This window comes from Lepisma saccharinum, chromosome 24 (genome assembly GCF_977018435.1).
Source record: "Lepisma saccharinum chromosome 24, izLepSacc3.1, whole genome shotgun sequence".
NCBI classification, from domain to species: Eukaryota; Metazoa; Arthropoda; class Insecta; order Zygentoma; family Lepismatidae; genus Lepisma; species Lepisma saccharinum.
Genome location: NC_139252.1, coordinates 34934781 through 34962066, shown reverse-complemented (window position 1 = coordinate 34962066; position 27286 = coordinate 34934781). Strand labels below are relative to the sequence as shown.

At 38.3% G+C, this 27286-nt stretch overlaps 2 protein-coding genes across 4 annotated transcripts in view; one reads left to right on the top strand and one right to left on the bottom strand.

Moving 5' to 3' along the window:
- Positions 1-27286, bottom strand: part of LOC145978334 (uncharacterized) — a 278099-nt gene that overhangs the window by 75409 nt on the left and 175404 nt on the right. For all 3 annotated transcript variants that reach the window (XM_083110912.1, XM_083110911.1, XM_083110913.1), the window contains 3 exons: positions 9506-9712; positions 5489-5692; positions 848-1067 (listed from right to left, as the gene is read on the bottom strand). In XM_083110912.1, the coding sequence (XP_082967038.1) occupies positions 848-1067; positions 5489-5692; positions 9506-9712 (631 nt within the window). The remainder of the gene's footprint in view (positions 1-847; positions 1068-5488; positions 5693-9505; positions 9713-27286) is intronic.
- Positions 10660-13510, top strand: LOC145978335 (uncharacterized). Its single transcript, XM_083110914.1, has 2 exons — positions 10660-10861; positions 12891-13510. The coding sequence occupies exons 1-2, from the start codon at positions 10705-10707 to the stop codon at positions 13484-13486; spliced, it is 753 nt and encodes a 250-aa protein (XP_082967040.1). The 5' UTR covers positions 10660-10704; the 3' UTR covers positions 13487-13510.

The following is a 27286-nucleotide window of genomic DNA, read 5'->3' as shown; positions in this document are numbered from 1 at the left end:
TTTGATGGTTGCACAATATCTTGAGCCTAGAAAATAGAGTTACCCTGTTGCCGCGAAGTGGTAGCACTTCTCGGCTGTGAAATAGGGGTGTGTTGGTTTAGGATCCCTATGTCAGTTTTGGTGACTTTCCTCTATATTTTATTTTCGCACGTAGGCCTACATAAATATTTAAAATATGGGTCTCTATTTTTTATAAATAACCATGAAATAAATAAATCCTTTCCTTACTGTTTGTATATTAATGAAACAGTGACATTTTTATAATTATTTGTAAATGGTAATGTATGTATTTTTATGTAACATTACTTCAAAATCCAAGAAATTGAATGAAAAAGAACCTCCCATTTGAACATTATGATATGAATAGATAATTGAGGTTTTGAATCCAGCATACGCTACTGGTAAATACATACATACTCACACTTTTCAACATTTTTCTACAACATTAACATTAGTGTACTGATTACGGGCCCAACTTGCGGCTGACATACATAGCTCCACCTGTCCACCAATCATCTTCGGGGAAGTGTGGCTCGATGAGTGTCATCAACCTCAGTTGCAAAGCAAAAGCTGTAGGGATAACATCACTCCCCCGTTACAACATTGCCAAGCATTTGTTTTTGTCGGTTGTTTTTATTAGCTTGTTTGTGCAGTGTTTGGGTGTTTCGTGTACTAATTTTCCATGCTTTGTGAACTGTTGTACAACTTTTGTCCAGTAATGGTGCTAATCAACTCTCCCCCGTATTTTACAGTACATTTGGCAACATGCTGTGTATCTGATGCTCATTTGTTTCATCAAAAACTAATGACTTTTAATTATTAATAATTTGTGAACCATACAACATACCAGATTGTCTCATTGCAATGCAACTATCTGCTGAGCTACTCATTGCTAATAGTGTACGGCTCATATCTTCCTTGTCATGAGTTCCAAGCATGGACAGTAAACTGTACACCATCTCTACTTTTGCACCCAGCTGCTGTTGACTGTAACTTCGGCGAGTTCCCTCTCCCAGACTTGTCACGGAACCAACACTTGATGTAAAGCTCATTACACTTGCTGCATCCTGTAGAGAGAGAACGAGCATTATTAAGAACCATATTAGATTAAAACAAATAGAATGTATTACAGGTATTCTTTCTGCAAACTTTTAATTGTAATAGTTTTTCTTGTATGTACGCATTGCTTGCATGATAGAATTATTTTCCTGTAGTTTACGGTTATTACAAGCATAAGAAAACAGTTTTTTCTTTGTGACGTTTCAGGAGAACACACGCTCCTTTCATCAGACATTTATTTTCATTTTGACTAAAGATACAGTTATAACAATGGTTAGTAATTTTTTAAACAAAAAGAATCTGTTATATAATGGATGTTGTCAATGTTACAGTGTTGTAATATAGCAACTTAACTGTGAAAAAAGCAGTCTGTTTTATTTTTATTTCAGATTTTTTTTTTTTTAAATTATGAATCCCAAATATCATCAGGTAATTCAAATTCATCATTGTTTTCACAAAGTCTCTTGATGTTTTCTGTTACATTAAATTTTAAAGATGGTGGCTTACTCCATTTGTGAAAAAGAAAACTCCATACTGGATCTATGTTACCATTTTGATTATTTAATTTATTCCAGTGTTCTTCTGCAATGAACGAAGCTTCCCAGACATTCAACTCTTTGTTTCCCGTTAATCTTTTTAAAACCCTTCTCTTTTTAATAAAATGCTTCTCTTCGATGATATGAGTTGACAAACCTGTTCTTGGGTTTAGATTTATAATGTCCAAATCGTGTTCGTGCCATCTTATTGCCATTTTCCTTGCTGTTTGTCCCACATAATCTTTTGAACATGAACAACTTATATTATATATTCCTGTGGTTTCCACATCTGGTAGAGAGTTTCTCATTTTGAATTAATTAAATGTACATTCCAAACTTCTTGGTGATTTAAAAACAATTTTGAAATTAGAACTTCTAAAAATTTTTGCAATTTTATGTGAGAATCCCTTGTGGAATGGAATGCACACAAATTTCTTTTCAACAGATTTTCCATCTTTGTCTGTATTTCTCTTTTCCTTTAGTTTTCTTGCAACTTGTTTTTTGATTTGGTTTATTCTGTTAGTGTGAAAGCCATTTTCTTTTGCTATATTAAAGAGCCTTTCTTCTTCATTTTTGATATCCTCATTATTAGAACATAGTCTTTGTGCTCTCAGGAAAAAATTTAAAAATATGTTATCCATTGTTACATGCGAATGTTCTGATTTGGCATGGATGTATTTTTCCCCCGCTAATTTTTTCCTATGGACTGATGTTTGAATTGTTGAGTCAGTTGTCTTAATTTGCAGATCAAGGAAAGAAATTACATTGTTATTCATGGGTTCGCATGTGAACTTTATGCGACGATGTGATTCATTTAACAATTTAAATACGTCCATGATGGTGTTCTCATTTTTAGCAATAATTAGCACATCATCTACATATCTGATGTAGAGTTTGATATCCGCACCTATCGCATTAACAATTGGAGATTCTATGTAATGAAGGAAAATGCTGGAGATGATTCCGGATACTGGGTTTCCCATTGATAGACCATTACTTTGCTGATAGATTTTGCCATCAAATATAAAGTAATTGTAATTTGCACATACAGTAAACCATCGAACCATTTCCCATGATTCTACTGGGTTAACCTTCATCTCAATAAGCCATCTGTGTAATGAATCTGTGGCACCTTCTATTGGGACACTAGGATATAAATTTTCAACATCAAAACTTGCAATACAATACTCATTATTCCAAACAATATTTTTTAGTTTCTGTTTCACTTCATATGCATTTTTAACACTGAATGGTGTTTGTTGTTTAATTAAACAACAAAATTTAATGTAACAGAAAACATCAAGAGACTTTGTGAAAACAATGATGAATTTGAATTACCTGATGATATTTGGGATTCATAATTTAAAAAAAAAAAATCTGAAATAAAAATAAAACAGACTGCTTTTTTCACAGTTAAGTTGCTATATTACAAGAATGTAACATTGACAACATCCATTATATAACAGATTCTTTTTGTTTAAAAAATTACTAACCATTGTTATAACTGTATCTTTAGTCAAAATGAAAATAAATGTCTGATGAAAGGAGCGTGTGTTCTCCTGAAACGTCACAAAGAAAAAACTGTTTTCTTATGCTTGTAATAACCGTAAACTACAGGAAAATAACTTTTAATTGGTATATAAAAACAATAATCTTTCTGTGGCTAAGTTTTTCTATATTCTCGACGTTTCAATGCACCTTTTTCCAATGACATATTGGCTATTAACAATGTAAAAAAGTTACACTGCAGAAAGAAGAGTGTTTATATGTACAAATGCAAAGAATTTTAACATATCATTTCATGTATTAAATAAAATTACACTTCTGTAAATGGTGTATTTGTATTTTTTGGTTATTGCATCACTTTTCTGTTTCTCAGCATTGAGGATGAATGATGAAATAAATGATGGAATAATAGCTAAACGAAACAACCATGCCTTAACCAGGATTTAAACACACAACCCCACGATTGTGGGATAAAAAAACGAGTGGAGATGCAGAAGAAAAGGGGATGTTTCATAGCAAGGAAGTCACATTTAGTGTACAAAAATGCATTACTAACTTTTCGTTGATGTAGTGGGAATATACTTTTTTTTAGACCAGAGGATGTTTGCTCCCCCATACCACCACTGCTATGATCCCTTGTTTCGTACCCTGTACATTTTGATACAGATTAGCAGAATATCAAAAACAGTGTGCATTAATTGAAACATTGGAAAACAGTATTAGAATGTATTCCTTAATAAATCCTCACACTATCTTGTAACACTGTTAAGCCTTGTTTCCATGTTTAATAAAACATTCAAATGCTGACCAAGGCAGAATTTATTGCGTAAAAAATACACTAAAAACGTCACATTTCCACCCTCTAACAGAGTCTTCTTCTTGTGAATCTTTGTCTGAAGAAGACCCTGTTAAGAGGGTGGAAACATTACTATCTTGTAATGTGTTAACATACTTTAACATGGTTTATAGTAGTTTTAAAGTACAAATAGTAGAGCTGTTGTAAGACACACTGGTACTATTTTCTTTTACACACCTGTTAATAATTACAAATCCATATTTATTGCAAGCACAATCATATATAATATTATCTTGTATTTTCTTACAGGTTTCTAAATATTTTAAAGAAATTCCCTGATGATTTCATCCACAGGTCAACTGTCCTGGTTTTCCCTGTTGTTCAGGTCAGTGGAAACTCAGTATATGCAAACCCTATTAAAAAAGTGAAATCAGTGCTCGAAATGGAGAGGGGTGCAGAGGTAGGTGTTCCTCCCACCAGCTAAAAAAAATATGCAAAGCATATCTTATTGTCTTATTGTCCCCATATTAAGACATAGAAACCAACCCCCCACCCAACACTCCCACTCGATACTCGAGTTTGGACTCCAATTAAAAATTAACCAGTAAACCTCCATAAAAAAAAGTTACATCAAAATTTAGTTTATTCAATTCTGCGATTATCTATGCTAGTCATTTCCTTTTTTTTTTTTTTTTGAGTATGCCTTCTATTTTTTATTGTCGTGAGAACAAAAAAGTGCCAGTTTTTTTTAGTTTTGCAAACGATCTCTATATTTGAAACTCTTTGTATTAAAAACGGGTTGACCGATCGTTATAGAAATTTTAGTAGGGTGCAGGCAGAAAGGTTTTAAACAATTTCTAAAAAAAAACAACATTATTTTCAATTTTGGTCTTGTTTTGAAGCTCTTTGCATCTGTTTTTAAAATGCATTATCATTGCCAATTCACATTGCGAAACTGATTTTATACAGATTTGTATTCAGCGGAGTAAAGCTGTTCGTGGAACGTGGCAACACGACACACAGCGAATGTCCGTTGAACCGCACAAACTGCCGGCGGGCGCTGCGATTCAATGTTTGCAGTGTTGCCACATTCCACATACAGTTTTACTCTGCTGAATACAAATCTGTATAAAATTGGATTCGCAAGATGTAAAAAGTTGTATGTATTGATTTTATGACCATTTTCCACACCTGCAACGTCAGAAAGCTTTTGCGAAAAGGGGCAGACAGAGATTTTTATTCCCACATTGAGAGGAGCAAGCCAGTCCCCTGCTCCGCCAAAGAAAAAAAAACACTGTCTCAGTATGAAGTTATCATGTCCCTGCAATGACCTTGAAATTATCAGTGTTTTATTATAATCAATGCAAATTATCTGCACTGAAATGTAATTACATGTGTGTGAAATTTATAATTTTAGGTTGACAATCGTTTCCCGGATGCCCAAGCTTGTGAAGTTCCTGAAGACGGTCAGCGTGTGAAACACCAAAACAATGAAATAAAAACAAATGTTAGTACTCATAATCCTTTTAGAACCTACTGTATTAAATACAAATCTTGATGTAAACAGGGTGTGTATCAATTTTAATAATACCTGGTTTAAACTTCCTGACCCTCCGCCCAGGCTGCTAGGCCCACTGTGCCACAAAGATCTTTCCACTGGCCATGATCCATGATACACGGAAGAGAGGTTAGGCTCTTCTTCTCCGTTAGGTTCTTGTATTGTCTGGGTTGCACTGTTCGTCATCCTAGCCCTTGCGGGGCTATCCGCTCTCTCTGGATCTTCTGGTTTTGATGACTGAAATGTAAATAAACTTGTTTGGTAATACACACAAAACTGGAAAATGGTATGTTGCTTTCATTGTTTGTACACAGTTCACCATTATTTTTGCGTATCAGACTTATTTTAGTTAAGGCCAGTAACGTCTGATGGGGTTAGGTTCCCCACCTGCAATTTGCTTAGCTTTTCTGTAAAAAATAATGATTAATGTGTGATAAGGTGGTAACAGATAGTACTGATTAGCTATAAGAAGGAGTCATTATTGTATAAATAATGAAATTTGTGTATTTTGCATAATTTTGAGGACAGTCAGACTCCGCAAAGTGTCGCACAGCACTTTTACAGACTTGGCGAGACACTCAGACTCTAATTTCAACCCATACTTTCTGGTTCTAATACCACTGGTATCAGCTACAACTAAGCCCTACTCTTTCTCATCTACCAGATTTTAACAGGTAGCAACAACCATAATAGTACGAGTATTAGACGAAAGTTTTTTTTGGTGCACTTTATACACAAGCTAACAGTGCCATATCCTGAAAATATGAACAGGTTTACCGCAACAATTCTATTTTATTGTATATATTTATTAGATATAAAACATCAATGCAAGCATACACAGAAGTCCAACAACTTCAAAATTTTCCAGAAATTGCAATATTTGTCATAAAATCTCCCATTCTCACTGAAAATTGGACATGGATTTCCCTTCAGGAAGGCAAATTTCTCTTCATGTAGAAACACTACCTCTGCCAAGCGTGGGAAACAGATTAGAACAAGCCATTTTCTCCCAGCAATGCTGTTTCCAGTGGTGAACTGACCATATTCAGAACCTGTGTTTTTAATAGCCACTCACCTTGGCTACCTCGGCCTTCCTGCCTACAATCGGGGAGGAAAATCAGTCCTTCAGAAGGGTGCGTTATACTGGTTTAAAAGCTTGTAATTATAAAATATAATTAGCAATTTCCCATATATTAAAGCCAAATATATATACAAGGTGTCTATAAAAGAACTCCGTGGTTTTGAAGCTAAATATTTTATTAAAAACTAACTCAGGAAAAAGTAAATACATGTAATGTTTTCAAGTTTTGTTTACAATTTAGTAAATTTCAATGTGCCCCGTTTGTAGCACGGCACACATCCAAACGATAATCAACTTCCTGACTAGGGATGGCCAGATCCGGGATCTGGATCCTAATTTTTTTTTGGATCCGGAATTTTCGGTTCCGCATCCGGATCTGAGGATCCGCATCCATGGATCAGGAATTTTCAGATCCGCGGATTTGGATTTCGGCAGAAAGGCTAAGGAAATGTCTGAGAAGTGCCAATGTAGGATTCGTGTCCTGGCAACCAAAGGTTTATGACTTGTCACTCACTAATTGCACCGCGAGCCCGCCCTCTGGCGGAGTGGTCAATTTTCAACATATCATCACTCATCCCCATCTTCACAAATTAGCCAAAAGTGGCACAAGATGCGAAGTAAAATAAAGCAAATAATATAAGTAATATATAATATAATTGCTCCGCGAAACGGGAATGAGATCTCGAGGAAGAGCTGTGCCCGCCGAACTAAAACATATGTGCTTGTTACCGCGGTGCAGGATAGGCGAATTCGAAAAAGGAGCCTCCATGATATGGACTCTGAAATTTAATTCCAGATTTGACGTTTCTATTTAATATGCCAGTGTTGCTCGTGAGACAAGATTTTGATCAGTCTCATCCCGGAAAATATTGTTTTCTTGTCTAGCCCCACATGGGCACTGTACGAGACTTTGGCATGTCTTCTCTTGCCTTGTCTGTCTCACGAACAACACTAATGGGCACGTGTGTTCTGTTTCATCAACCTACTTACTTACTACACTATGGTCATGGCTTCCCTTACTGCGTAGTGGTAAGATCATTGCCTTGTAATCAAGAGGTCCCTGGTTCAATACCCGGTGGGGGCACCTAGAGGTTCAGACCCCACTTTAAACTGTAGGCCCAGTCCCGATTATCCTTCTGTTCATAAAGTGGACTTAAAACAACAAATCAAACAATCAAACAAACAACGCTATCTTCAATGCTGTAGTTTTGAGTTTCTTGACATCATTGACTTCTAGAATCCTCTTCGAACTTCATTTTACCGTACAAAAAATTGCACGAAATTCTTCCTGTAAACAGAGCATTATTCTTCCATTTGGTTCTTAAATGGTCAAATAAAGTTTAAATGTAAGAGTTTTAACAGTTCCAGTTTCAACTAAATCATTTAACTGGAAGAAATAGCCATTACGCAATTTTTACACGCAATGAAAAATATAGCAACAACGCCGGAGTTATATTCTATTTTGATCTACTTCTGGAAGCTCAAAAATAACACTACTCGAAGTTTCAAGTTCAGTTCCGAATAGCCCATCTGAGCATATGTGAATTGTGCATACTTGAACATGCGCCAATATTGTAATTTGTAAGTACTGAAAAAAACCGTTTACATGCGTCAAACGTTTAAGTGCATTTTATGCTCAGAGGGTTAATCGTGGGCATATTACACGTTAAGGTGGATTCCGAAAAATTGTTCTATGTGACTTTATCCGGCTTAGAAGCCCGCGCACCTTGAAAACAAGGCGACAGCGTTGGTAGTACTTTATTGCCTAGACCCGATTTATGTACAGCCAATAGCAAAGATAATATCAGGCAAATTACCTGCTAATATATATCTATATATATAGTGTGTGTGTGTGTGTGCGCGCGCGCGATTTGTAATTAATACATTTAGCCTTACACTTTGGAATTATATAACACTGTATATATTATAATCTTATATTTTAATTTTTAAAACTGTAACTGTAGAACAATTGTATAATTTTTGTATAACGTTTCCATCTTGTTAAATGTGTTAAAGGTTTCATCCTGGAATGGAATGTCTCACATTTATGTGTGCTTCCATTTCCAATACATTCGAATGAATACATATTCGTTTCAATTGCATTTAAAAAATCACCTCTGATATTTTATGTTAAACAGCTAAAATTATTTTTGTGCACGAGTGTGTTAGCCGATGCGTAGCAAAGTATTTTAGGAACAACACTTGAAAAAAAATCTTGTAGAACTAATGAAAAATTTCTTTGTAATCGAAAATCATAATACGTTTTAAGGTGTGGTAATATTATAATGGGATTGAGATAAGAAACTCTCGGATCCGGCCCCGTTTGGCCATCCCTAGTCCTGACCAGCATGTCTGGGGTGATAGTTGCCACAGAAGCGATAATTCTTTGCCTTAGATGGTTGACATCTTGAATTTTCTCTGCATAAACCATGTTCTTCACATGTCCCCATAGGAAAAAGTCTAATGGGGTAAGTGAAGGGTCTAATAACATGGTCATGCATAAGACCGCACCAAACATTCAACTTGGGCAAGTCACGTTGATGCTCAATGAACTCATGAGGCAGCTGTGAGCCCCAAATACGACAATTGTGTCGGTTAACAGTACTACTAACACCAAAAGTGGACTCATCGGTAAAACTATCTATCTTTTATAGATACCCTGTACAAAACAATGGATGAGAAAAGTTGGTTTGCCACCGGTAAACGTGGTAACATGGAGAATATGCCACTGCAAAGCTATTCAGTTCAAAGTGGAATTGGAACCGCTATCTGCCCATGACGTAACTTGAAACATTTAAAATATATAGGAGGGGGTATTAGGAAACCTACAGTGGCAAGATGTTATTTTATGTAACATTTCAATTACGGTCACAGAATATTGTGTTGTGCAGACCTAACATAAAAATATTACCGGTTTAATTATAGCCAAAAAAGAGACTACACCCTGCAGGAAAAAAATGTCATCTTACCTCCGTTTTTTCATCTTCTTCCTTGGCCTCCTCCATCTCATTCTCCTTCTGTCTTGTTTGCTCCGCGCGGTCAAGGGACTGGTGCTTCGTGTTATATTGCCAAACTTTCAGCCCCTCTCGCCCCTCTTTGCATACATTGGTGAGCCTGTGGAGTACGCTGTCTGGCAAGTTTGGAATGTCGAGTTTTCCACCATTTTGTAACAGCGCCTGAAACAAAAACAGTCCATTAATGTACACATGTTTATGCTGATAGATAATAATTAAAGGCTGAAATTTCACAATTTTTCCCTTCATATAATAATTAGTTGTAGCAGTATTTTCGTTGACCCATGTCTCATACATGAAAAGTGATAAAAATTAATTAACTGGGCCAGATGTCTCAGGCTCTAACCCTGATCATGTCCATTGCCCATTTTAGAGCATCATCATTTCCTTATCCTTGGTACTAACCGAATATGTAGAAAAGTGACAATACAAACAAAATAGGCTTATAGAGGAGTTGAGATGCGAAGTAAAAATATTGAATACGAAGCTTCCCCAATGGTGTAGTGTTTAATTTAGTTATGGTTAGGGGCTGGGCCACATATAATGTGACGGGTGCAAAATAACCAAAGTGTTGGCGCACCCACAATTTTCAATTCAATCCAATGGCGTAGCGGTAATATCGTCGACCTGAAATCAAGGGTCCCGGGTTTAATACCCAGTGGTGGTACATAGTGGTTCGGATCCCACTTTAAGATGTATATGCCGTCCCGATTAGCTTATCTGTGCATAAAGTGGACTTGAAACAAAAACTCAAAGAAACAAAATTGGAACGTTATATAATTTGTACTAAAACAGAGTCTGTTGTTTCCAAATTTCCTTTGAATTTCGTATTTTTCATCTAATTTGCCTTTTGGTTTAAAATTCAGTGTAAAATTCCCAGCAAAGGGAATTTCCCTTCATCTGGCAACACTGCGTTTTCCTAGAAGCGTCGCCCGACGCAGGCGACTACCGCCACGCAGGCTGCCGAATGACCTTGACACACCTCCTATTGTTCCAATCGAATGTTTTCCCAGCTGCGTGCGCCTCTTTCGCAACAGCCGTCGTCAAGTCTGGACGACACGGACGCACCCAACTCGCCAAGAGCATAAGAGCAGTCTAGACGACGATTCACTTGCGTCCAAAAGTGTTATGTGCAGTTCTGTTCTCTAAAAGTCATGACAGAACAACATTTCCATCATGGCGAAGAGGAGCGGCTTATTGAAGAGGTATCGAAGTATCCTGCTCTCTACGATCCGTCATGCTTGGAATACAAATACGCCATTACAAGAGAAAGGATTTGGGTGGACATTGGAAAAGCACTAAAGAAATCTGGTAAGTTCCTAACAATATATTTTTCTGTTTAGAGATTTAGTTACATTACTCTGAACATATTTAAATACGCACCCTCCAAGAAATAATGAACATTTCCGATTTAACCCTGTGCTCGGCATAGCTAGTGTACAGTGTTTCAAAAGTAGCACAACCAAAATTTTGGTCGCCTGTAACATGAAAACTGTACGAGATATTTACACCGGGTTTTCTGCATTATAAAACCTCATCCATTGAGATATTTTTCAATGCTCAACATTATTAGTTTACACCATGCAGAAAATTATGTAAATTCTATAAATAATAGAGAATTTTTGTTATAACAACTAAGATAAAGCATTTGTTTTGTCTTCAAATATATTTCACTAAGGTTAATGTCTGTCCCTGTGTGTGTTTGTCTGCATGCCCCTCCCTCCCTCTCTCTCTTTCAAGAGACTATTAAGATCTGCAGATCTGTACCAATAACCATATACGCACAACAAAAGTAAAGCAAGAATTCAAGAAAAATATAAATATGAAATCTAATTTATTTATATTAATAGAAAGCAAAATCTAAACAAAACTTAAAAGTTATAAAACCATTTCAACTATTTTTAACACATTGGCATTTTTAAACAGTGAGTAAAGGAATTGGTTTGTTACCTCGTATATAAAAGTAACACATGAATTCCTTTGTATACTAACGGCCCGGAAAGTTTTGCATATTGTGCATGCAAATACACAAAACGTTTCTTTTTTATAAATGCATACATATTGTATATAAATGAGCATCTTGTATATTTTAGAGCCAAAAACTAGGGGTGTGCGGGACAGAATTTTTTGGGTCGGGACGGGAATTTTTTTAAATCCCGATATTCGGGACGAGAAATGTTCAAAATTTACCGAAGCTCTCGAAATCTCGAATTCTACACGTCATTTTCACCTTAAGTGATTGTTTTTGCATTTCTGGTAGAAAAACTAACGATTTCCGAAAAGTTCCAGACATTTACAATGCATAAAACGTCGAGAATTAACGACTTTTTAAAATTACCATTCAGTATTTCCCGAAGTCGGGATCGGGACGGGAAATTTTTTTCCCGGCCCCGACTTTTCGGGATCCCGCACACCCCTACCAAAAACTAATACTAAAATTGTATTTTACGTCTGTGCATTGGGCCTATTGTCTTCTTAATAAAAAGAACTTCCCATTTCCTTCCGTCAATGCTGTTAATTCTCCACTTTAAATTACAAATCAAGACTTCTTTCGTCGTCCTCGCGGAAACATTAAACAACTACTCTCTTTGAGAGAGAAAAGACAACAGCGCCTTTCCATGTCGAAGTTCATTTCAGTAAAAATATGAAATATCTCGTCAGAAACTGAACGCAGGGAGACCGGAGTTGTTTTTCCGTGAAAGGCACAGCCTACACATGATCTTGAACTTGATGTGTCAGATACTGCTGCCTTTAAAATATTGTCCAATTGTATCTTGTTAAAAAGAGCTAGTTTTTTTCCTGAGCTTAAAACACGAGTTTCGAGATTGAAAATTTGAGATATCACGCTGTAATCAAGTTCATGTAAGGAAATGTAATTTTTATTTCATTTATAAAACAGCAGTGTAAAGTAAACAAGAGTGTGTGGAAGAATTCAGAACTGCAACTTTTATATTTATTACATGCAAAATCGTATCAGCAGTAACTGAAAAAAGAGTAGTGGTTTTTCTAAAGTGTATATTTATTTGCATATAATTTGCATCTTTTTAGTGCATAACTATCAGGGCCCTACCAAAAATGTATTTTTAACGAGTAATTTTTACATTTATATGTAATATAAATATAATTTAATAATTTATTTTTATATATTCGTGTGTGTGAGTGTGTAAATTAAGACATCCACCTCACCATCCACACAAAAAAGGTGATTTCGCAGCCTGCCATGTAGCCAAAAAACCTGCAACAAGTAAAAGACAAACACTGTATTTCTCAAATAATGTTCAAATGTTGCACTCCCATTTATATAGCTGGCAAATAAAAACGACTTTTTTCATTGTTTCAGGTGCTGCGTGTAAAAAACGGTGGAGGGGAATTCGAGACAATTATGCAAAAAGAAAGAAAACATACAAAAATTCCACTGGGCCTACAAACCGGAGAAGGAACCCGTTGTTTGATCGCTTGGGGTTTCTGGACGCAGTGGAGTCGAAAAGGAGACTAGATTCGAACGAGTCAGGAGCCAACGTTCCCCTTCCCTGCAGTGAGGACGAACCTTCAGTCAGTGATCAAATTCAGATTCAGATAGATCCGAACACGATTAAAACAGAAGTAGTTGATGAAAGTATCCCTACACCTGCGACAAGCGATGGTGAAAATAACGAGCCCCACATTTCCGGAGATTTTCTTAATGAAATAAGGAAAACTAATTCAGCCACGGAACAAGCCCTGCAGGAGTTGGAGAATGCATGTCGCCGATTAGGAAAACAGGAGGACGAAGTTGATATATTCTTTAAAAGTATCGCAGTGACAGTGAAAAAATTCCCTCCTCGAGAATTTGCCATCGCCAAATCTAAAATTTTCAACCTAGTGTCCCACATTGAAATGAGCCTGCTTGAACAAATGCCATCATCATCATCTGTACCACCATTATCTGAAAGCTAATCTACATTATCCTGCTCCAAAGACTACTGCAATAGTGAGTGTGTGCTATCAGATGTTAGTCCCACCACTCACAACGAAATTACAGATTCCCAGGATACTTCTTCCTATGGTGAATTTATCATTATTTCAAACCCAATAATTATGTACTTTCAAATAATGTTTTTCTAACTTCCTCCTTTGCTACCTAATTACTATGATAATATTCCATTGCTCTTATCATAGCATAAATAAATAAAAGTAAAGAAGGTAAAGTGTTCCCCTGTGCTTAGCACCACGCCATGAAGGCGTATAGGGGGTGTGGGGGTAACGCCCCACACTTTCTTGATCCGGTCGTGAGTGGGGGTGATGTGATCAGCACCACGCCCCTGACCGCCTTTACCCCCCAGGGTTTCCCCCAGGTTCCCATGTTATTCGACGCTGGGTGGGCGCCGGGGCCGCTTCCAACGTTAGAAAAGTTCCAGGATTTGAACCGGCCGGGGATCGAACCCGGGACCTTTAGCATGGTAGTCAGACGCGTAAATAACAATTAAAAAATAATAAATAGTAATCAGACTTGACTAGATGGTTACATAAATTCATTTATGTCTCCTATTATCACGTATTTATTTTCTTTACAAAATAAAAAGTTATTTCTTTGATTGTGAATATTTCTCTATTGAAAAAATTAGCCTACCTCAATGTTAACTGCAAGTCTCTCAAACGGTGTAATTGGTTTCCGAACCAGGGTTACGTGGCTGACACTGAATATCATTCTGCTTTAAGTTGAGTTGTGAAACTGGTATCTTGTGAGACGGAAATAATCCTCGATTCGGACTTCGTCAATAATCAAGTGTCTTGTAATAAGAGTTGAATAACATCCAAGTAAACATAATATTTCTGAAGGTAAAGGAACAGGTGAATCTATAAACCGGCACATGCGATTTTCTATCATTTTATGTTAGTACTAACGATACCAAGTTGTTCCTTGCACTAAACTATCATGTAGGAAAGCCAGAAGCTTTAATTTTCTATCCATAACTGAATATGGCATTTGAATAAGGGAAATTTATTAAAATCAATTAATAGCGTGCGAGAAATTGGCTTTGACCACTCTGGCGACACTACTGCGAAAAAGGAAGAAGGCTCAAGAAAAGAGAAAAGGGTTAGAAATAGAAGGGGAAAGGGAGAAATAAGTAAAGATTATTATTTTTATCATCAATATTATTATTCCATTTTTATCATCAATATTATTATTCCAAGTGAGGGTAAAAATGACTCGAGGCTCTCACGTTACTGAAGTTGATATGGAAAATGATACTTAACTGAGGTCATACTTCTTCATTTGCAACTGCCTGCAACGTTTCTTTTTATCTCAATTATGACCGGGACTCAAAAAAGACGCCTGCGCCCTCCCTCTCCACTTGAGCTGAAGTAACATTGATTTTCAACATTACAATTTTGGTATATGTAAATGTCCAGACCTCCGTGGCGATGTGGCTATCACAGCGAGGTACGACGCCTGGGCATTAGTGTGTCCTTGCGAGTGTCCATCAATATCATCACCCATCCTCATATTCGCGATTAGCTCAGAAGTGGTAGAAAAGCGGAAAAAAATAAACCATATCAATCAATGTGTCTTAAAATGTTTAATCCATGGTTGTTAAAGGTCCAGAAATTTTAAATAAATTCAATTCCGGTCCACGAGAGAAAATCAGCAAGCGTAAATAGGTTCTGGACCGTAGAGAAGCTTTTTACCTGTAAAGTATCGTATTTCAATTCGGTCCAGGAACCGTTCTTCCGGATCAATTTAAATACGGTCCAGGAACCTTTTCTCAATGAAGCAATACGCAACTTGGACCGAATATAAAGTGTGCGATAAAAAAGGTTCCAGTCCTGTTGCGGAACCCATTAGAATTTCGGTTCCTGGACCATAACAACCGTAAAGAAGCAACATGAATTTTCAAGAAGCCTACAAAAAAAATAAAATGCACTAAAAACCTGACTAACAACAAAAAAATCCACTGATTTCTTGTTCTATCGGAAGTGACACGACTTACTATTATGTCTCTCTAGCCTCGTGTTCAAGGTCCACAAAAAAGATTATACCTTTCAATTCCCGAGTCCTGTTGAGAGAAGTATCACAATGTACTGCAGCATCGTATTTGTTCTCTATCTATCTTGTAGCTCGTCTAATTGTGTTTTTCTTCAATAGCAAGTCACTGAGAATTATGTGCATTATGCGCATGGTCGTTCTTGAGAGGACCTTTATTTCAATAAGCATGTCAGCTTTGTTTTGAAGGCACAGTCTTGCCACTGCACGCTACACAGTCAATTGAAAGAAAGTGATGTTTCAAATTCAAATTCTGAATTTCAATATTTGCAGAAACATTACTATAACTATGAAACAAATCTAATCACACCAGGGCGACCAGGTGAAACAATACCAAAAACTGCATTAACTAATTTGCAATATGGGTATCCTCCATCAAAAAGTTTTCAAATCGCATAAATATAATTATAGGCGGAGATGGTATCTACTTTAAGAGCATATCACCGTAATATCAAGACATCATACCCTCTTCTTCACCGGCCTTTCTGAACACAAAACAGCATTATGTTTTCGGTAATACATTATATATATATATATATACCTATAGTATATAAAAATAATACGTATTTTAGTGCGGTTGTAGTGAAATATTATCTACAATCTCGACCAAACTTAATGCAATTGATGAGTTCAAAAACCGGGAGGGGGCAAGTGCAAAACTGGGGGGGGGAACACAGTATATTCCCTTTGTATATAAGGTTTAGCATAGTGCGGGGGTAAAAGTGGCGAAAATGTGGGTGGGCAATTGCCCCCCCTCCCAATCGCCGCCACTGGGCAAGGGTGTAACACTTTCGATCTAGTCTTGTCAAAATTAATTTGCATGATCTTCAATTACATTCAATATAATAAATAGTCTATACTGTATTTCTGCCCCCAGTCATCTCGATGCAACTTGCACAGTTTTGACACTGTACAAAAAATAAAAATGCAGTTGGATTGGATTGATGTCTTAAGTCCACTTTATGCACAGTAAGGCATTTCGGGACTGGACCTACAGTTTAAAGTGGGATCCGAACCACTATGTGCCTTCACCGGGGATCGAACCCGGGACACATTGATTACAAGGCGACGACGCTACCAATGCGCCATCGGAGGCCCTAAAAATGCAGTGATGGAAAACAAAAGGTACCAACGATACCTTCTTGACTTTGGTTTTTATCGACAAATTGCCATTTTTCTTTGTTTTTCAAGCCAAAATCTGCAATGATCTAGTATAACCCAACACAACTATGATTGATTTTGTTGGTAGAAGTTTTAAAGTACCAGACATTGCAGTGAAAGAGCAACAAGAAAGTTGAAACATAATTTTTATGCGCATCTTGGACATGCATCATTACTCATGCATGCTTTAACATACGTGTATATACCCGTCACACGTTGTACGAGACAACAATTGATTGCTATTCTAATTAATTATTGAAGCTTGGTTCTGTATGTAAAACATGCTTGTTATTAATTCGCAAATGGTGTTCTTGATTGTAAATGATTGATTGTAACGTAATCTAACACACACTGTTGACCAATTCAGCTTGTAATGAAACTGAGTAAAACATTCCGGTGGAGGAAAGGGGGTGACATTGGATTCAAAATAGCTAGCTAGCTCTCTATGATTAATGGTCATTTGTAGTAATATTCAACTACTATTTCGTCATAATTATTATGTTTTTGAGTGGATATATGAAAGAAATGGAAAAAAATCGTATTTCCATTTACTTACGAAAACCTGTTTACAAACATGGAAAAATCCATACTCACGACAAAGACAAAAATTACACCTAATATTGTGGGCCTCCCCGATGGCGTATAGAAACGATTTCGCCTTGTAATCAAGGGGTCCCGAGTTTCATAGCTGCTGGAGGCACATAGTGGTTCTGAAAACGCACCTTAATAAGCTGTAGACCCAGTATCGATTAATCTATCTGTGCATAAAGTGGGCTTCAAACAAAACTTGTTTTACATTTAAGATCCCCTCGAGTTTTCTAGGCTTGTAGAGGTTTTTGCAAAACTCCTTGACTTTTAAGGTTTTTCAGGATATCAAGGCAAGTGGAAAACCTTTTTATGTCTTTAGTTTCTCTCTAATACTTTTTTAAAAACATTTTTGTATTTTATTACTCCTGGCTCAAGACCCATGACTAATGCAAAGCGTTATTGCTGTCCTGTGAACAATATAATTAATTCAAAGCTTACGAAGCCTGTGTATATGAACAAGTTTATTGAAAGTGGATATGATTCAAGTAATGCACCTTAAAATCTCTAAAGGCAAATATAAATGCAGCAACTCTCTTTGCTGATAAGGCAGCAATAAAAGAGCACCCAACAGCGGTAATTATATACCTCTACTTTTTAAAGAAAATTAATTCTCTCCACGCTGCAAATGTTTAAATGTTGCAGTAATAACGATAAAGGCTTTCCGCCAAACAGTTCACAGAAACAGAAAGTTGTTGCAGTCATTCACGAACTAAAATGCGCACCTCCGGCTGCTAATGTGAGAAAAAGAACTTTAAAAACGGTGGTAACAAAGCGTATAACGGAGAAAGCAATTTTACTAATTAGGATGATAATTAAATAACTTTCTTCACTTGCATTTTTAACCTTTTTTCAGAGAGAAAGTATCTGCGTAACTTGACTTTTTAACAGCAGTTTCCCAAGAACCTTGTAAACAGCACGACGGGAAAAACAGTAATAAACAATAGCACATTACTGAGATCTCTCACGTGAATTCGTATTTGCTTCTAAATGGTTTACGTTTAAATTGGGTTACTAAAATGAAACTCGTGCTTTAAAAAAAGGCCAAACACCTATAATCATCCAGACTGTGCGCATTACACACAACAAAAGTACACTGACCTTTGTGTACACGTTCCTGCACCCCCACTTTCGCTGACAAGAAGCTGAGAGCCCTTCAGAACCGTTTTAGTCACGCTAACCCCAACTTACTAGGGCAACTGCTACTTTTTATTAATGTAGCAGCGAATTTAAGTATTTTAGCTACAAACATGAAATTTGATGCGCTACACCACTAAAACTGAAAGCAAAATGTGCAATATACAGCAGTTAAATTTATCAGCCCATTTTTTTTTATAAAAACGGGACGCGACTGTCTTGTTTTTTTATATTATTTAAATTTGAATATTTTATCATGCATAAAGATAGATAATGTCTACAAATCGCAGTTGAAAGCACCATAAATTCATTTTTTTAAACCTCAGCCATTAAAATTACATTAATTAAGTTAACTACACGATGGCCGTTAATACTTTAAAAATGTTCACAGTCATTTTTTTACGGTAGTTAGAGGTGGTGGTGTCGGTGACTCTACAAGGTCACCCCTTTTAAGGGTATATTTAGTTCTACTTTCGGAAAGCTAAACTAAAAATTACAGCACTTGAGAGATAGAAACCTGAAACTTTCGCCACATGAAGAATGTAACCCTTTCCTTTACAAGGGCTGTCCTGCTGAAACGTTTTTCAAGATGGGAGACGTTAAACTTTAGACCGCCTATATCTTGGCAGCCATATAGATATACGAAATTTCTTTTAAATATTCTATTTTTAATTTCCTTGCCTGTTCTATTCTGAACCAAGGTAAAGGTCAAGTTCCCTATACATTACCACCGTGCCATGAAGGCACATTTTAGAGAATGCGGGTAGGGCTCCACACATTCTCGATCTCGGCCACTTTGGAGGTGATGTAATCAGCACCACACTCCTGCCGCCTCGCCCCAGGTTCCAATTGATTTGAGCCTGGTTCTGCCCCAGATCCGCTTTATGCGAATAGAAGGACGGAAAAATTCCGACCTTAGAACACCCATCCCGGGAATCGAACCCAAGTCTCTCCGCGTGGCAGTCAGACGCCCTACCGAATAGACCATCGTGGCTTTCCTTTGAAAAAAAATATAACTTTCGAATTCTGAACCAAACCTATTAATTGTTGAAAAAACAGTACAAATTGGATTTGCTTGGATTGCATTCCCCCAGAGAACTAATAGATGAACTAACCTGAAGACAATGAAACTCAAATTACTCGCTACACCCTCCTTCGACATGAAAGCGATCCGTGGTGTTTTCTATTGACTAGGAAGTGCATTTCACCCCTCATCCGGCATGCTCCTTAATTCCTCCAAGGCAATCCTTCACCCGCTGCCCGACCCAACCCTCAGCAGATTTTAATTAAAGTGAAGCCATAAATTTCTTTACGACGGACCCTCGCCTCTCGCAACGTGTTAAGGGTGATGAAGGGCTTCTAAAGGCACGCTTCTTTCGGTCCCTTTCAATCACTCAGACGGACCTTTTCGCTGGAAGGGCGTTGTTTTGTTCTTTAAAGAAAAAAACGGGAACATAATTTGCAAGTTAGAGCAATCAATACAATGTTTTCGGATTGTGGCACCTACTACATCCTTAATCCTACTTCCTTACCACTTGAGAAGTGCAAGACGTTGATTGGCATTTGCTTACGACGGAACTCTCCAAATTAAGTTAATGCAATGGGTCTATGCACATGGAAGAACGCCATTTAACAAAAAGCTTTTGTTCTAAATTTGAGGAGATTTCGAAATGATAGACGCATAAATGCGGACAATGAAATCAGGATATTTTCAAAATTCACACAACATGCTATACGGATCCTCCTTCCAAATGTGATAAAGACGGTTAGATGGTACGCGTATCAATAATTTCAGATATCCAAACGGTAAAATAGCCGACCTCGGTTAGCACAGGGGATCCGGGTTCGAATCATAGCCTGGGCTTGGGTGTTCTTTGTGACTGTTTCTTCATCAATTTCGTCATGTCATATGATGATAATTAAATAAACCTTTTAAATTTAAAAAAAAAAAATCAAACCAAACGGTAACATTACAAATATAATTTCCGATAAGGTTTTTGTAATAATTTCGTATTGTAACATTACAAAGATCAACGCCGTACCTCAGCAGCCCTTTGTGGGTCACGGCTTGCCAAGCGGCTTCTTGTTTACTATTAGAGAAGGTAAATTTACCCATGTACAGTCATGGACACTGCTACGTTGTAACAATTCCATGGAAAGTTAATGGGATTATCACAATCCAGACGTGTCCGCGACTGTACATTGCACCTTGGTATGAAGCCGCACATATAGGGGATATGTGGAGGTGGGGCACCACGCTCCGGCAGCCTTTATCCCCTGGGTTGATCTCATGTGCCCATTTATTTGAGGCTGGATGAACCCCAGAGCCGCTTTATGCAGGGACAAGGCCGGAAAATGTTGAGCAGTTATTACTGGTTCCAGCCAGTCGGTAGGAAGTCTGACTGCAACGCTGAAGACCCGCGTTCGATTCCCAAGGCGGGTGACCTCTGATGGGAAGTTTACAGAAAATGTCTCTGCATAAAGCTGCTCTGGGATTCGCCCAGTCTGTAATCAATGGGTGCCTCGGGGGCAACTCGGGGGGGGGGGGGTAGGCGACTGGCACGTAATTGTGACCACATTACCTCGAATTATGGATTTGCTTTCAAGGCACGTTGCAATAACTAAAGCACACACAAACGGCGCTTTAGCATTAATTAAATATTATACCACAATTTACAAATACAAGATTCTAGTTATCATAACCACTATATAATATAAGTGGTGGTAGATTTTGAACCTCTTTCCTCCAATTTGCTTAAATTAGCTACAAGGAGAACGTCATACGTGGGAGGATGATAAAAATGCAATAACGAGAATGTTAAAAACATCCCTCCTCGCAACTTCCGGACACATACCCACAGAACGTATTATTAAAAGCGTGCATCCCCATGCATGCACTGCAGACAATCTTTAAACTACAAAATATTTCTCGTTCCTGTAAGGAAGCTGTGTACAAGTTCGCTCAGAAAACAATAAGCCACGAGCTCATGAAACTTTACGAGTAATTGTCTTTTCCGGAAGAATGTTCCGGAGGTTAGTCATTCAATGTTAAAAACATTCTGAGTCATGCGATAATAAACTTCTATACTGCGACAAGCTCAGTCCCGTTCCCATAAGATAACCTAGACACAGAACATGTGCATAAGCGGAAATTCCATCCACACCCGTAATCTTCATCTAATGCAAATAATAATGATGAAACAATATAATAATAGTACAAATTTTGATTCCAGTTAAGGGTAGACTTGGCACTTATACCTAAAACTGTAGCCTGATTTACAAACCCTCTGTGTCCAAAGTAACTTGTACAGTCAAGGCCACTTCTGCGTTGTAACAATCCCATTGAGAGCTAATAGCAGCGTTATAACCTAGAAGTGTCCGTGACTGTATCATAACTTCTTATTGTTCAGTTTTCACTTTTGTGTGGGGGGAGAAAGAAGAAATTATTAAAGCAGATGGAGAGAGGCAAGGAAAGAGAAAAAGATGGAGAGATATAGAAGGAAAGATCAAAGAGATGAAGAGAGATGGAAGGAAAGATCAAAACGGAGAGAGAGAGTGAGAGAGAAAAAAGAAAGATGAAATGATCAAAACAGATGGAGAGAGCGAGAAGGAAAGAAAAATGGAGAGAGATACAAGGAAAGATCAAAGAGATGAAGAGAGATAGAAGGAAAGACCAAAACGGAGAGAGAAAGAAGGAAAGATCAAAACAAATTAAGAGAACAACATGGAAAGAGAAAAAAGATGGAGAGATAGAAGGAAAGATCAAAGAGGTGAAGAGAGATAGAAGGAAAGATCAAAACGGAGAGATAGAAGGAATGAATAAAACAGATGGAGAGAGAGAAGCAAAGATCAAAACAGATGGAGAGAGCGAGAAGGAAAGAGAAAAAGATGGAGAGAGATACAAGGAAAGATCAAAGAGATGAAGAGAGATAGAAGGAAAGACCAAAACGGAGAGAGAAAGAAGGAAAGATCAAAACAAATTAAGAGAACAACAAGGAAAGAGAAAAAGATGGAGAGATAGAAGGAAAGATCAAAACGGAGAGATAGAAGGAAAGAATAAAACAGATGGAGAGAGAGAAGCAAAGATCAAAACAGATGGAGAGAGCGAGAAGGAAAGAGAAAAAGATGAAGAGAGATAGCAGGAAAGATCAAAACGGAGAAACAAGGAAACATCAAAACAGATGGAGAGAAAACAAAGATCAAAACACATGGAAAGAGCGATAGGAAAGATAACAAAGATGGAGAGATAGAAGGAAAGATCAAAGAGATGAAGAGAGATAGAAGGAAAGATCGAAACGGAGAAAGAAGGAAACATCAAAACAGATGGAGAGCGAGAAGGAAAGATAAAGATGGAGAGAGAGAGAAGAAAATATCAAAGAGATGAAGAGAGATAGAAGAAAAAGTCAAAACGGAGAGAGAGAAGGAAAGAATAAAACAGATGGAGAGAGAAGCAAAGATCAAAACAGATGGAGAGAGCGAGAAGGAAAGAGAAAAAGATGGAGAGAGATAGAAGGAAAGATCAAAACAGAGAGAGAGAGAGAGAGAGAGAGAGAGAGAGAGAGAGAGAGAGAGAGAGAGAACTGCACAGGGGAAATAGGGAGGGGAAGAGACAAGAACAAGAGAGGGGATGCAAATAAGGAATAGTCATGAAAGAGAGTTGAGGAGGTAGGAGTCCAAAAAGAGGGCATAAGATTTCAAACAATATTAAAGTGTGATTTCCCAATGGCGTTCCAGGGTCTTCATGTCTTTTTTTTTCCTTTTAGTAGTCAGTCCTATATTTTACCAACTTTTCCATTATTCGATGTTTTTATTTTAAATATAGGATTGCTGGGCTAAAGCAAGAGTTATGAATCTCAGCACAACCACCCCCACCTATAGTAAAACCCAACTCCGCACGCCCGTCTGCACCCTTAGATGCCAAATACTTCGATACTGTATAGAAGAAACATTTTATTGCATAATCTATATTTGATGGCAAGTACTGTCCCAACCGCTGGTACGTAATCAAATAAAAAACGATATAATAGGCCATTATACAAGTGCATTCCTGTTAACAAAGAGGACAGTTAGGACTTGTGAGAGTGGATGAGTCATGATGCTCAACCGCGAATAAACAACTCGCCACACAACGAAGACACACTTCACATATGACGTCACTGGGGCCAACTGGGCAAACGACAGGCCTGTTCTATAGACGTCGGACAATGCATAACGACGCCAGAGTGCTATTCCCACGCAGGAAAGAGCAAACACCAGTGAACTTGTCAGAATATACGATTCGCCTTCAACGAAGATAAAGTTTGCCGTACACAATGAATGAAAGAGTGCGTATCTGTCCTACTTTTTTTCTTTTTTGCACATTTCATCCAGGAAATAAGCAATTTTCATCGCGATAATTATGCACAAGTCGTAGGAGCAGCCAACAGCACCGTGGCCATTATTAACACAGGCCCTCAATTTCAGCAATGTGTTACGCCATGCAAGGTGTGCTACATATGAGCAACAAATGATGTAGAGAGCATTTAGCTGAAACTTCGGGAATATACGTCGCTTTTCAGTCTCCATCGGTTAATCGCGACATGAGGATAATTGGTGACTGACAAAACAAGACGTGCATGTCTTATCTAGGAATTGAACCTTGGCTTGTTAGGGCTGTGCCACGGTGCTGGTGAATACTATTTCCAGTCGTGTACAGTCATGGAAAAACTACCTCCCACTTGAAGCGCAAGTATTTCTTTTCACGACTGTACACTCCTGTTCACATAAAGTGGAACATTTTATAAGACTGAACAGTTAAAAGTATGTGCCATTTTATCTGGACAGGAGTGTCACAACAGCAGCCGAAGGAAAATGAAAGGAAGATAATAAAAGATTGGAGAGAGAGAGAGAGACAGAGAGAGAGAGAGAGAGAGAGAGAGAGAGAGAGAGAGAGAGAGAGAGAGAGAGAGAAGGATGGGAGGGAATGAAAGAGAAAGATGGATAATAAAGTAAAAAAGTAAAGTGCTCCCCTGTGCTTAGCACCACGCCATGACGGCGTATACTTTCTTTATCCGGTCGTAAGTGGGGGTGATGTGATCAGCATCACGCCGCTGACCGCCTTTACCCCCAGGGTTTCCCTTATGTACCCATGTCATTCGATGCTGGGTGGGCGCCGAGGCCGCTTCCAACGTTAGAAAAGTTACCGGATTTGTACCGGCCGGGGATCGAACCCGGAACCTATAGCATGGTAGTCAGACGCGTTACCGACTGAGCCACCGCGGCCAATAAGAAAGACAATGGATAAGATAGACAGGAAAAAATAAAAATAAGACCAGCGCATCGACCAGCTTGTTTATTTTTCACTACACTTTATACTCAGGGAGGTTAAACGGGACTGGACCTACAGTTTTAAAGTTGGATCCGAACGACTATGTGCTTTCAACGCGTAATCAGAAAACAAGGGAAACAGATAAAGAATACACATGCACGATCACGGCCATAGCTGAGATGGTGATCAGCACCACGCTCTGACCGCCTTTGCCCTCTCCAGAGTTGGCCTCCGATTGGTACCCATTGATTTTGAGGGCGAGTAAGCCTCAATTTAGGCAGGGACATTGTAAAGGGGGGATTCACCTGAGGTCATTCCCGGCAAGAATCGAACCTAGGTCTGTAGCGTGGTAGCCAAACGGCCCACCCAATGGTGCCCGCGGAGAAGACAGGAAAGAGATGGGAGGCTAAGAATAAATGAAAGATGAAATAGAAAAGAAGGATGGATTGATTAATTGATTTTACTTCGCTTTCTGCCACGTTTGACTAATCGCGAAGATGAGGATGAAATTTATAAAGGGGGAACTCACGAAGAATACCCATGCCCACGCCGGGACTCGAACCCGTGATGGAGAACGAACGATGAGAGAAAGAATAAAAAGGAGTCAAGGATAATGGAGAACAGCCGCTTCGTTTGAACATTCTGATAACAACCTTTCTCTTTCCCATTAAGACCTACTGTATGTCTTCCTGCACTGCTTGCACTACAAACAGCACTCGAGAAACCGCACTGCATTAAGGCCTCCCCGAATGCAATGGCCTTTACATAGACTTTCACATTTGTTTGGGGATCAATGTCAAGTGCAGCAGTCCTACTTCAGGTTGTTATTCTTCCGAGTGCGGCAACATTTCCAAACAACTTCAGGTTTGCATTCATCGAGGTCTAAAACTACTCGTACACCACTTCACAATAGGAAACTACCAGCAACTTCATCACACTGTCTTTTTCTTTTGTTCAGCAGAAAAACGGCCAGTCTATTTAAGGTTTGTGCCACATAAATGTTAACCGCTCGCTCTATCACGAGCAGACGTAAAACTGACCTCAATTCTGCTTCGTACCGGAAGAAAGTACCAAGTGCAAATGCCACGATGCATTCTAGCTACGTCTGGCGATATTATTTTGTCTCGTCCATTTCAGTAACTCGATCACGTACGAACATGTAATGCCAAATCTTGTGCGTTTCAGGATATGGCGAGTGTATACATGACCGTTCTGTCCTGAAGAATGAATTCGTTGTGAAGAGAATTTATCCGATTGGATGATTTATGTATCATGTATTCTCTTCCTGTCTTCCATCTATCTTCGGATCGATCTGCTTTTACAGTATCTATCTCCCAATTTTCGTTACTGTCTATCCACTCCCAGTTTGCGTGTCTCCCCTCCCCTTTCTTTGTATGTTTTCCGTCGGAATGTTTACCAAATCGCGCTAAGACGCCAGGGGTCCCGGGTTCGAATCCAGGCCTGGGGACAGGTGTTCTTTCGGAGTGTTCCTACATCAATTTCATCATGTCATCAGTCATTCCCATCGTCGCGATTAGGTAATACTGGCAGAAAATCGACGTAAAATGAAACTAATTCAATTAATCAATCGATTTGTGTCATCTGTCTCCACACTAATTCTACATACAGGGCCTGCCCAGGATATTCGTAAGGAGGATATATGACCGAAAGGCGAGGCATGCCTTCTATTTAAGAAGCCTGTTTTAGATTTTGCCATCTTTTCCTGTAATTGACGTTCTCTTTCCAGGGATGCTGAATGCAAAGGGGATATTATTTTCAACTCCTCTTGAGCATGCCACTCTCCATATACCTCATCATTTTCTACCTTACATGTCCATATTCAACTTTCTTCGATTTTGTATACATACTGTCTCCATCACACATCTCTTTCTGTGTGTGTGTGTGTGTCTTCATTACCTTCCCCTTCCATGCATCCTTATAGACAACTGAAAAAGGAATGTCAAATGATTGACCGAAATTGAGGGTGCATCGACACTTACGTCGTCTTTCTTCCGTTTTACGCTAATCGCGACTCTACGCTCAATATTACACGGTTTTACATAAGCTATAAAGTAAATGATACTGAAATGGGGCGCAGAAGAAAATTGAAGGGGGTGTGCAAGCACCTCTTCGCACCCCCTGGCGCCACACAGGAGCGTATTACCATATACCAATATTACCATTGGTATACAGGAGGTGGTACGAAGCTGATCTCGTCTATCGCCTTTGCACACTCCAAACATTTTGCGCCATCATCATCGTCTTCGCTTTGAACACTTCGCACCTCCGTTGGGAAAATAATATACTACGAAGCTGAGGGAGAGGACGAGATCATAAAAATGTTTTATTTGACGATGTGCGTTTTCTGGCGATGCCACGTCCACTGCGTATTTATACCCAGAGCTCACAATAGCTGCCCATTGTCTCCTAACTGACGCAATATATCAGCACGAGATCACCGTCTGCCGAAATAAAATCGAAGTATGAGCTGTAAATTTTATTCCTGAATGGTGCGTTAAAC